The 11,856-nt window shown below is 36.5% G+C and overlaps 2 protein-coding genes across 2 annotated transcripts; one reads left to right on the plus strand and one right to left on the minus strand.

Moving 5' to 3' along the window:
* The first annotated feature begins 4,306 nt into the window (after positions 1–4,306).
* Positions 4,307–4,816, plus strand: LOC131659429 (uncharacterized mitochondrial protein AtMg00310-like). The gene has a single exon (XM_058928620.1). The coding sequence runs from the start codon at positions 4,307–4,309 to the stop codon at positions 4,814–4,816; it is 510 nt and encodes a 169-aa protein (XP_058784603.1).
* A 2,010-nt stretch (positions 4,817–6,826) lies between these two features.
* On the minus strand, positions 6,827–9,074 carry LOC131656937 (eukaryotic translation initiation factor 5A-4-like). The gene is made up of 5 exons (XM_058926486.1): positions 8,839–9,074; positions 7,579–7,701; positions 7,426–7,482; positions 7,254–7,328; positions 6,827–7,078 (listed from the first exon to the last, which is right to left on the minus strand). Exons 1-5 carry the CDS (start codon positions 8,959–8,961, stop codon positions 6,974–6,976), a joined length of 483 nt encoding a protein of 160 aa, XP_058782469.1. The 5' UTR covers positions 8,962–9,074; the 3' UTR covers positions 6,827–6,973.
* Positions 9,075–11,856: the final 2,782 nt, after the last annotated feature.

An 11,856-nucleotide genomic window follows, 5' to 3' on the forward strand; every position in this document is an offset into this window, starting at 1 on the left:
AAACATACAAATACTGTTAAAAAACGGAGACACTCTTAAAATATATTTCGAAAATAAATTTTGTCATAAAATTGGAGCGTTGTTAAAAAACGAGTGAATTGTGTGTCTGAGTTGCATCCGAAGGTTTGCTTCAATCAAAGTTTTCACCATTTGGTTTTGTTGACGCGACAATAAGGGGATTAAACAAGGAGTATTTTTACTTTAGAACATTCTTTTTGAATGACACACATTTGTGAAAGACACTACATATTCACCTAAAACCTTAAAATTTACGATAATAGGTGTGTGAGTTTACTCACTTATAAAATGCTCAATATTCCCTTTTCTAATCAACGTGGGACGTCTCCATCGTACTTAATTTTAATTCTGATTCTCAACAGGTTTAAGACTACTACATTTTCTTGGTATGCGTCTAGTTATTTTTTTTGCAGTACCACACCACCCCACAAGCTTAAGTCATCTGGGTCTTTGAGAGGAATTCTTAAGTTTGTAGCAGAATCAAACTTAAGAATAAAACTAAAATGTTCGCCTCCCAGAATAAAACTCATCGCGAATAGAGGTAATCAACTCACGTGATTTCTAGAGAGAAGGCAAACTTTCTCTCTCTAAGAATCTTATTCTGTTCCCCCGCCCTCCTCCTCCGTTGGTTGTAGCGCTATCTTTCCAGTTTCTCTGGCTTCTCCACCTATCTTAGAATAGGTTTTCTTCTCCCCTCTTTGAGTGGTCTGCTATCTCGTGGTGGTTTGTTTTCTTTGCAATATGGAAAAATGGAAGGAGTTTACCCTCTCAAAAGAAGAAGAAGAAGAAGGAGTGGTAGCGGATGAGGGAGAAATTTTTGAAGGCGAATCACTTCAGAGAACTCTAGCTAGAAAACTAGAAAACTGTGGACGGAAAGTAACTTCAACAGTAGAGCCTTTAAGAGCACAATGCTAAATGCATGGAAGCTGAAACACACGGTGGAAGCCCAAGATCTAAGAAAAAATCTATTTCTCTTCAAATTCAACTCGAAAAGAGACACGGAATACGTTCTAAAAACTGGACCTTGGAGTTTTGATAGAGCCCTCCCCATGTTAAAACGAATTTCACGCGAGGAACAACCTTTCGATCTTGACCTGCACTTTAGCTCCTTATGGGTAAGAATTTATGATCTTCCACTCATACGTAGATTTGATACCATGGCTAGAAAATTGGGTAATATTATAGGCACCTTTGAAGAGATGGACTTTAGAGAAGCTCACAGAAATGGTAGGTTCCTGCGCGTCAAAGTCATGATGGATCTGAAGGAGCCTTTGAAGCGTGGTACTATAGTCTCCTTTAAAGAAAAAAAGATTAGGGTACATTTCAAATATGAAAGGCTTCCCACTTTCTGCTTCATATGTGGGGGAATGGGCCACCAGATTAAAGATTGTGAGGCTGTTGAGGAGCTCAATGAAGAGGACTTTGAATACATAGAAGAGCAAGACTTAGCTTTTGTTCAGTGGCTAAGGGCTTCCCCGTTGCCAAAACTCACTAATGAGTTCAAAAATCGCAATTCAAGTTCTAGTCTGTGTAGCAGGGAACTTTTTAATGCATCATCTAGCCAAAGCCGCTGTGAAGCAAAGGATAAAGATAAAGGGGAGGACTTAGAGGTTCAACAAATTCAATCATCTCCAAGACAACAATGTGATGGAGATAGGGGTGGAAGGGATGGTTCAAAAAATAACCTGGATGTGGAAACAGTAGCTGAAACTTTGGGTGTAGTGATGCTGTCAACACAAAAACGCCTAACTAAGAAAGCCTCGAAGGAAGTAGGGGATTAACAAAGGAAATGGACGCGTAGGAAGCCAACAAAGAATTCTAAGGTTATTTCCGAGAAAGCCCCTAAAATTAAGATAGGGAAACGCCAATTGGTGGATGTGATGGTTACAGAGGGCCCTTTGGACGATTATGTTAACGGAGACAAAAAAGGAAGCAATCAATGGAAGTCTGTGGTCGACAAACAATTGAACTAGAGGTGGTGTTGGCTGACCAACACCGCTTATCCCAATGAAAACTATTAGCTGGAACTGCAGGGGTTTGGGGAGCCCCCATGCAGTTTGAGGCCTTGCGAATCTTCTTAAGATGGAAAATCCTCAGATTGTCTTCTTGATGGAGACACGTTTTAAAAAAGATGAATTGGTAAAATTGAAGCAGAGATTCCATTTCAAGTTTGATGTTACCGTGGACTGTAGAGGAACTGGAAGGAGCAGAGCGGGAGGCCTATGTTTATGGTGGAACGATGATTTAGATATTGAGATTGCATCCCATTCTCAAAACCATATTGCTGGGAGTTGTAAACAGGATGATGAGGATGAAACATGGTCTTTTGCCGGTATTTATGGGTTTCCTGATGAAGCAAGGAAAAAGGAGACGTGGAGTTTGATACAGGAATTAAGAGCGCGAGGGGGTAATAAGATGATTTTCTTTGGTGACTTGAATGACACTGTATCTGAAGCTGATAAAATGGGAGGCACTAGCAGATCATTCTCTCAATTTCAATGGGGTAGGAATACTATGGATATTTGTGGGCTTCAAGAAGTAGGTTTTGATGGCTATCCTTATACATGGTCGAATGGGTGAGAAGGTGATGCGAATATTCAATGCAGACTTGACAAAAGTCTAGTTTCCTTTGATTTTCTTCAGCTTTTTCCCCTTACTAGAGTTGTTCATTTGGAGTGCTTTTGCTCAGACCATTCTGCACTTCGGATTCTTATTCAACGGGAAGTTATTCCTGAGAAGAAAAGGTATTTGTTCCGTTTCGAGGAAGCCTGGTTTAAGAAGCACAAATGTGGGGAGCTGATAAACCAATTGTGGAACAGGAGATCACATTCGATTCATCAACGGATTACATCTATGCAAGAGCTTCAACATGAATTCAAGAGCATGAGAACTAATTCTATTCGAAAGGAAATCTTGAGGCTTGATGATCTCATCAATGAAGACAAGAGATGGTCAGGAGACTCGATGGAAATTCAACAATTCAAAGCATTAGAGAGGCAAAGGGACTGGCAGCTAAAAACTGAGGAAACTTTATGGAGACAGAGGAGTCGTGCTGTTTGGCTTATGGATGGCGAAAAGAACACGAAATGTTTTCATTGCAAAACTGACCAGCAGAGGAAAACTAATCAGATTAAAAGGCTAAAAGATGAAGAAGGCATATGGAAACGAGGTTGTGACAATTGCGAGAGGATCTTGATCTCTTATTTTAAGGAAATCTTAATTTCTACCAGCCCTACACAAATCACTCAAGTCTGCAATTTCGCTCGAGGAAGACTCTCAGATAGTGATAAACTGCTTTGTGCTAGTCAGTTCACCCCTGAGGAGGTCAGTGCGGAAATCTTTGATATGCATCCCACCAAGTCACCAGGTCCAGATTGTTTGCCAGCTCTGTTCTATAAAAAATATTGGGCCACTGTTGGTAATGAGACGGTTCACCATGTGTTGGATATCCTCAATAACAGCAAGTATCCTACAACCATCAACAACACCTTCATCACGCTTATTCCTAAGAAGAAGAATCCATCAACACCTAGAGATTTCCGGCCAATCAGTTTGTGTAATGTCATAATGAAGGTTGTTACCAAATCCATTGCTAACCGATTGAAATCTTTCCTCCCAGATATTATTAGCGAAGAGCAAAGTGCTTTTATTCGAGGAAGACTCATCACCAATAACGCCTTAATAGCTATGGAATGTTTCCACTGGATGAAACATAAAAAGAAAGGCAGGAAAGGAACAATGGCGTTGAAACTCGATATGTCTAAGGCGTATGATACATTGGAGTGGGCTTTTGTGCTTGAAACGTTGAGAATTATGGAGTTTCCCCCATCTTTCATCTCTCTAATCCAGAGCTGTATTACTACTGTTTCCTACCAACTGTTAATTAATGGGCAACCAAGAAAACGGTTTAATCCGGCAAGGGTCTCCGTCAAGGAGATCCATTCTCACCGTATTTATTTGTTATTTATGCAGATGTGATGTCCGGGATGCTCAGCAATGCAGCTGATAGCGGGAGAATTCATGGCATCAAAGTGGCGCGAAGATCCCCTACCATTTCTCACCTTTTCTTTGCAGATGATAATTTGCTTTTCGTGAGAGCTAGTGAAGTGGAAGCTGATCGCATCAAACAATTTCTCGAGGATTATGAGAAGGCTCGGGACAAAGCATTAATGCAGACAAATCAAAAGTGTCCTTCAGCAGCAATGTAGGTGAAGAAGCAAAGGACAAAATTAAAGCTATTATGAGATTTAAAGGAGTTAGCCATCATTCAAAATACTTGGGGCTTCCGATGGTGTTTGGGAGATCAAAGAAGGAGGTCTTTAGGCTGGATGTTGAGCGAGTATGGAAAAAGGTGAAAGGTTGGAAAGAAAAATTTCTCTCTAGAGCCGGCAAAGAAGTTTTAATAAAAGTGGTAGCACAAGCGATCCCCACTTATATTATGAGCTGCTATCGCATTCCTGAGAATGTTTGCAAAGAAATTGAATCTATGCTGGAAAAATTTTGGTGGGGTTCGAAGGAAGGTGAGCGGAAAATACACTGGTTGAAATGGGAGAGAATGGCTAATTCTAAAAGGGATGGTGGCATAGGCTTTAGAGGCATTCATGACTTCAATATTAGTCTTCTAGGCAAGCAATTTTGGAGACTCCTTCAAGCTGATGGCTCCCTTATGGAAAGGTTTTTCAAAGGTCGGTATTATCCTCGGTGTTCCATTGCTGATACTGGGACTGGTTTTAATCCCAGCTATGCCTGGCGGAGTATATTGAGTTTGCGGGAGTTAGTGCTTAATGGAGCTCGTTGACAATTTGGAAATGGAGAGAAATTTAGCATCAATGGTGATAGGTGGATCCCTACCCGGACTGATTTTAAGCCTTCTTCCCCGGCTTCCAATCTTGACCCTTCAAGCAAGGTGAGTTCACTGATTGATTCGAATAATGCATGTTGGAACCTTGAAATTCTCAGAGAAAATTTTGATGAGAATGATGTTAGGCACATAAATAGCATTCCTCTTTCTTTTCATCTCCCAGAAGATAAACTCATTTGGCACCATGAATTGAATGGAGAATATTCAGTTAAATCTGCTTATCACGTTCAGGGGGGATCAGTCGCAAGAACAGACCCGATTCCTCCTCTTTGAATAATCATTCTTTCTGGAAACAGTTGTGGAAGCTCAAGGTGAATCGTAGGATAAAAAACTTCTTGTGGGGAGTAATAAAGAACATTCTGCCAACAAAAGAGAATTTTCTTGGTAAAGGAGTCTCGTCTGATGGTTTGTGCCCTCTCTTCATGCCGACTTGAAAATTCTTGTCATCAATTCCTTCGATGTGTTTTTGTTAAAAGAGTTCTTTTTTCCAGTCCCTTGGGAATTAGAGTTCCAGTAGCAGGTGATGTCGCTGATTGGTTGGATGCTATTTTCACGAAGAAGGATTTTAAACTTGGCCAAATTGTTGCTATCTTTCTGTGGAAAATTGGAAAGTCAGAAACTGTGTGATTTTTAATAATGCGAAGCTAGACCCGTGTGCGGTGGCAGTGGATATCTGGAATGCGATTAGTGAGGAATCCGTGTCTTGTTTCCTTGCAGAGTCTTGCAGAAATCAGACCATGGTGGCAGCGAGCAGTCCGAAGGGATTGGTAGTGCAAACTGATGCTGGTTGCTTTGAGGAAGGAATCATTTCCTTTGGTTGTGTTATTCGCGATCCTACCTCCAACATTTTTCTTGCTGCTACGAAAAGAATCTCTAGTGTTTCCAATCCTACAAATGTCGAAGCTATGGCTATTCGTTGGACACTGCAAATGGCAAAAGATTTGGGACTTTCGGAGTTTGTTATCCAATTGGACGCGTTGACGATTGTGGACTGCATCAATGGATGTTTAACCTATGCTGATCTGAGTCCTATTGTATTTGATTGCAAAGCTTTAATGTCTAATTTTAATAGTGTTGGAATTATGTTTATTAACAGAGCTGAAAATGTTGATGCCCAGTGCCCACCAGCTAGTTGGTATCGGCAGATCCTTAGGATCCAGAACATGGACTGAGCATATTCCAAACTTTAGTCCTGTATTATGTAATTCCTCTTCTGTTTCAGTTTAATGAAATTTGTCTTGACATAAAAAATAAAAAAAATAAAAAAAAACTCATCGCTCTTAAAAGTCTTGATTTACACTTTCCTGTACAACAATTCTTCTCAATAATATTAAATGAGCAAAAAAAACTCTGCATTGATTGTCTAAAAATATTTCACGCTACATTTTGTACACAATATTTGGTTCATAAGCTTATTATATAGATTGATTTTACAATTGATAGAAACATATATTGAATGGAATCAACTAAAGCAATTTCACAAGTAGAGTTATATATAAAATCTTGAGGACCATCTAAAGTTTAACTTAACCTAAGATCAGAGGATCTAATCTAGCACAGAGCAAAATGTGAGTCTCCATGATGATACCACATTAAAAAATAAGAGGCAAATCACAGAACAAGGATAATCACTTTTAACGGTAACACACCAAGAGATTTCCATACTTCTATTCCATAACTTAAAGCTGAAAAGGATTTGATGTTAAATAGAAACAAAAAACACTTTCACCAGCTTTCAAGCAGGACTTGAAATTACAAAGTTCTAACATATATTTACCAAAATAGATTTCAAAGGAATCTTTCTAATTAGTAACTCCAATAAAATAAAATCCTGGTAAATTTAATTATTTCCCTACAAATGCATATTTATTCAAATGTTTTTTTTTTACTTATGATAACACACATGAATTTTTTGTATTTTTTATAAGAAAATCGCAGGAGAGCATGGAAACCGAAAAATGCTAAGTTTGTATCACATCCATTAACACATTTGATAAAACTATTCCGACCAGTGTCGATAACCAAAGAGTTGAACAACAGGACACAAAAATATCTTTTACTTAAATAGAAACAACAAAACGGCAGGGCATGAAGCTAGTTCTTTGGACCAATATCTTTCAGGGCATTAATCTGCTCCTCGCCCATTGCAGACATCACAGACACAACGAGGTCTTTACCTTCAGCAAAACCATCCTTTATCTGCAATGTTCAATACATTTTGTACATTTCGAGAAGAATAAAAACCCAATCAATAAACATCTTATAATGATCATTCGATATGGAAAACAAGATTCAGGTAACAGTAATGATATATTATAGTATACTTAAGCGAGATATGAATCCATAACATACAAAGCAGTAGATTTCTACAAACCTGAGTAAGCAGATTGTCATCGGTAGGAAGCTTCAAGTCATCCTTGGTGTTACCGTTTTCAGTGAGGAGACTCACCTATAAAACAACAACATTCAAGTTTCAAAAATAGAGTTCTAGAATAGTCACTGAATCGTAAGGAATTGCCAAAAAAGAAAACAATATTTCAACTCACAAATCCATCCTCAGAGATATCAATCAACTGGTAGTCGGTACGATTCACATGAGGAACCTAGAAGAAGAAGAAGAAAAAACACAGAAAAGTATCATTAAAGAAAAGAATTTTAGGAGTAAAGAAACATTATTAAAAATGACAGGGTGTACTTACATCACAATTGTGGGAAGAGGGCACAATATCTTCAAGCTTTTTGGACGTGAAAATATCAATTGCAACAAAATGACACTTAGCATGACCATGCTTACCAGTCTTTGAGGTTGAAACCTCAACAACCTGTCATACAAGAGTCCATCCACGCCCATCAATTAAAGTATCAAGTAAACCACCAAAGTCCAAAACAAAAACAATCATAAATTCAAAACAATACTCATAAGACCACAAAAATCCATTCAGACGCAACCAATGCTACCCTCCAAAAGGTTTTAAATAAAAACCTACAACCACAATACAGACTACAACATTGGAGTTTTTTATGTCTAGCTACTACAAATAATCATGGTCACATCATATCATTTGCATTTGAATGGATTCTTTGCAATATCAAAGGACCGCGACAGGATCACAATTTACAACCTTGCCAAGCTAAAACACTAACAAATACAACCCTAAAATGCTATGAAGCACAAACACCGGAAACACGACACCAGTAGGATTCAATTTCGGACACCGACACAGCTAAAAAAAACAAAACAACATGGCATAACAGAAACTGTCCACACCCATCAATCACAATATCAAATAAACCACCAAAAAACCGGAAAACAGCCAAACAAACACAAAAAACAACCCTAAATCCAAAATTACAACTCAAAATACCACACGAATCCAGTCAAACACAACCAAAGCTACACTACAAAAAGGTTGTAAATAAATTTCCGTGACCATACTATACACTGCAAAACTAGGTTTTTTTATTACATCAGCTGCATTTGACCGACTTTTTCTCCGCAATATGAAGGAATTATAACCAGTCAACACCGGTAAAAATTTAATAAATAAATAAATTGAATGTAATCACTAGTGTCGGTGTCCATATCAGTATTTAATCGGTGTCTGAAACTGACATTGACACGCATTTTTTCAGAGGTGTCAGAGCTCCAGAGTTAAGAAGTAACCATAATTTAAACCCTTGCCAAACAACAATACATTAGAAGATGAACAATGACAAATACAACCCTAAAAAGGAACAAAGCAACATTATGTAACATAATTCTTCAACTTCAGATTAAAATTAGCTAAAATTACAACAACAAGCTTAATTATGTTAAATCAAGTAACAGATCTCAAAACCTAAACCATCAAACACAAACTAAATCTGTAAATCATAACAAAAACCATCAAACCCTAACAAAAAAACGAATGATAAAATCAAAATCAAATTAACGAAACTGAAGAAAAAAAGATAATCACCTTGCATGGACGATTCTTGATAACAATGTATCCGTTTTTGCGGATAGTGCCGGCTTGCTGAGGATAAGTCTTGGAAGCTCCGGCATCGGCCTTTGACTCGAAGTGGTGTTCCTCGTCAGACATGATGATGACTCACTGATTCAACTCAACTCGACTCACTGATTCAACTCGGTCTGCCTCGGGACTGAATGTGATGTGAGAGAGAGTATGGTGGGGGCGGAGAGAATAAAAGAGGCGAGAGGATTTCAATTTATATATATTTAGGTTGAAATTAAATATTTGTTACTTATTTTATTGTTTTTTTTTTTTTTTCTGTTTGATCTTTTAATTTTTAAATTTAAATTGGTTGGTAACAAAATATATTTGTTTTACATGACAATAGATATTTTAGTTTGGTTACTTCTCCGGAAAAATTGTAAATGTTGGTTTTAAAAATTTGTTACAATTTAAAATTATAGTATTTCATTTTATAAGTTGTGTTTGATTCAAAGATTAAATTTATAATTTTGGAAATGTTTTTCTCAAAAATATTATTATTATGATTTTTAACTTAATTACAATTTTGGTCCTTCTATTTTTTTTTCCAGATTTTTAAAATTACGAGTTTTGGTCTCTTTTGAATTTTTTGTTGAAAAAATGACAAAAATAAGAATTAATTTTGCAGAAAAAAAAATAAAATAGAGGGACGAAAATTACACAGAAAACTTAAAAGGGGACTAAGATAGTGAATTTTAAAATAGAGGGATCAAAGTAAAAAAAAAAAGACAAAATAGGAGAATTAAAGTTGCAATTAAATAGTGATTTTTTTATCATTATATTTAGTAAATAATTTAAATTCTAAAAAATGTTTGTGAAATATATTTAGTTTAAAAACTTAAAATAAAAAATAAATAAATAATTTTAACCAAAAAGAACATCCATTAAATAAAATAAAAAGATACATTAACACAAGGGACTAAACTAAGACCTTTCAAGAGTAAAGTCTAAGTTTAGTGGTATCTTCCTTGTCTAACAAGTAACCTCTAATAATATCACTATGAACATAAGAAAATCAAGTGAATTTCTTGGTTTGAAAACGAATGTTAGTACGAAAATCAGCATAAGAATGGCTTCACGATAAATATGAGTGATCATGAAATCTATGTTGAGGGTGTACGCTCAACCACTAAACCAATGAGACTTGATTTTCCAGGGGTTCAGATTAGAGTTAGAGAAAGCTTTCACCACAAGCAAACAATCGGTTTCAATCCATAGTGTCATACCCCAATTTTTGACCCTAAGATCATACATCACTTGCATTCAATCATTAATCAAGAGCACCATTGTGAAGCTCTATCCTTGATATTGTGATCGTCTCTGAGGGGAATCATCAAGCACTTTTAGCTTTTTATTTGTTTATACTAACCAAAATCCAAAAATATGCATTTTGTCTCTTTTGTTTATATTTTACAGGTAAAAGATCAGGCAAAAATCAAAACAGTGCAAGGAAGCAAATTTTTGAAAATTTGAAGAAGGAAATCGATTTACCTAAGAAGGAAATCGATTTCCCTGGGGCGAAAATTCAAAAAAAATAGGAGGGAAGCTTGACATCATTTTGGCACCTTTTTCTTTCATCATTTTTGTTATTTTACCAATTTTCCACCTCATCAAAATTAATTCCCTTCATTTTACCATTTAAATACCATTTTACCATTTAAATACCATTTTACCATTTAAATACCATTTTTACCATTTAAATACCATTTAAACACCAATTAAACATAAGCTAATTACCAAATGCAAAAAGACCAAATTGCCACTACTCTTGCTCCAATTCTATAAATAGAGGTCTCTACTCTCTCATTTCTCAAGCTTTGAGAGCCAACAAACCCCTTGCAATTTCTCTCCTCATCCTTACCAAATTCACCAAAGCTCTTTTTCTTTCATAAAGTTTGTGAGTCACATCTTGAACCTCACAAACTTTGAGCTAAACCACCATCCATTTCACTCTTTTTTCTTCAATTGTTGAGAGATCAAGATTTGTGTTGGTGATTCTTGAAGTAGATCTAAGTTTTGTTCAAGATTTGGTAATTTTCTTCATCTTTATTCATCCATCATAATGTGATTCTTTTGTGCTTGTGTGTGATGCATCTTTGATGCTATATTGGTCCTATTTGATGGTGATTTGATGGAAAATTCGTGCTCCAATTGATATGTGATCATAAGGTGTTTGTATGTTTGCTTAAGTCAAGTTTTATGCTTCCTAATGCTGATTTTTTGAAAACTGCACTGAGGAAATCGATTTCCTCCTTAGGGAAATCGATTTCCATTCCGTTTCTGCGCCAGATTTGAAAACCTGCACTAAGGAAATTGATTTCCTCCTTAGGCAAATCGATTTCCCCTGGGACAGAATGTGTTTTTTGCCTTTTTTATGCTTGTTTTGGCTTCCTTCTTCCTCCACTTCATTAATATCATTGGATCTAGGATGTTGATAGGTTTGAAAGGACCAAATCCATAATATTAGATGAATGATATTAATGATAGTGTGAGTTGATTTTACTTTATACATTTTATCTTCTTCTTCTCCTTTTTTTCTTTTGATCGATGAAAGTCTTAACACCTTGAGAATTCTTATGGATTCTTGGTAAAGACTAGATCGTTACCTATTTTCTTTTCGTGCGGTATTGCTTTCGGAGAGTGATCTACATATCATTTCTCTCGCATGCATTAGCACATAAAGTTTTGACCGGCCTCGTTGTAGGGTGATTTCTACATAAATCACTTGGCGACCTGCTTAACATAGCGCAATATTTCGTGTCCCGAATAAAAAAGATCAAATATGGAAGAGAATTGTATGCGGTTGATTTAAGACTTATGGAGGTTTATCGTGTAGTCGCTATGATTTTATCAAGCTTCTGATAAATGTCCATTGAATTTAAATCCGATAACATCCTTCACTCACCATCGATCTTCCTTACTAACTTTGATAACATACTTGACAAGTTTCAAGATGGTTATCTTTAACATCTAACAATTGAC

Source organism: Vicia villosa, linkage group LG3 (genome assembly GCF_029867415.1).
Source record: "Vicia villosa cultivar HV-30 ecotype Madison, WI linkage group LG3, Vvil1.0, whole genome shotgun sequence".
NCBI classification, from domain to species: domain Eukaryota; kingdom Viridiplantae; phylum Streptophyta; class Magnoliopsida; order Fabales; family Fabaceae; genus Vicia; species Vicia villosa.

Excerpts from the sequence above, each read along its gene's own strand:
- LOC131659429 (XM_058928620.1), top strand. The coding sequence starts at position 4,307 with ATGGTGTTTGGGAGATCAAAGAAGGAGGTCTTTAGGCTGGATGTTGAG.
- LOC131656937 (XM_058926486.1), bottom strand. The coding sequence starts at position 8,961 with ATGTCTGACGAGGAACACCACTTCGAGTCAAAGGCCGATGCCGGAGCT. Across the intron at positions 7,483-7,578 it reads CCTCTTCCCACAATTGTGAT|GTTCCTCATGTGAATCGTAC; the intron begins GTAAGTACACCC and ends TTCTTCTTCTAG. Across the intron at positions 7,079-7,253 it reads ATGACAATCTGCTTACTCAG|ATAAAGGATGGTTTTGCTGA; the intron begins GTTTGTAGAAAT and ends TGAACATTGCAG.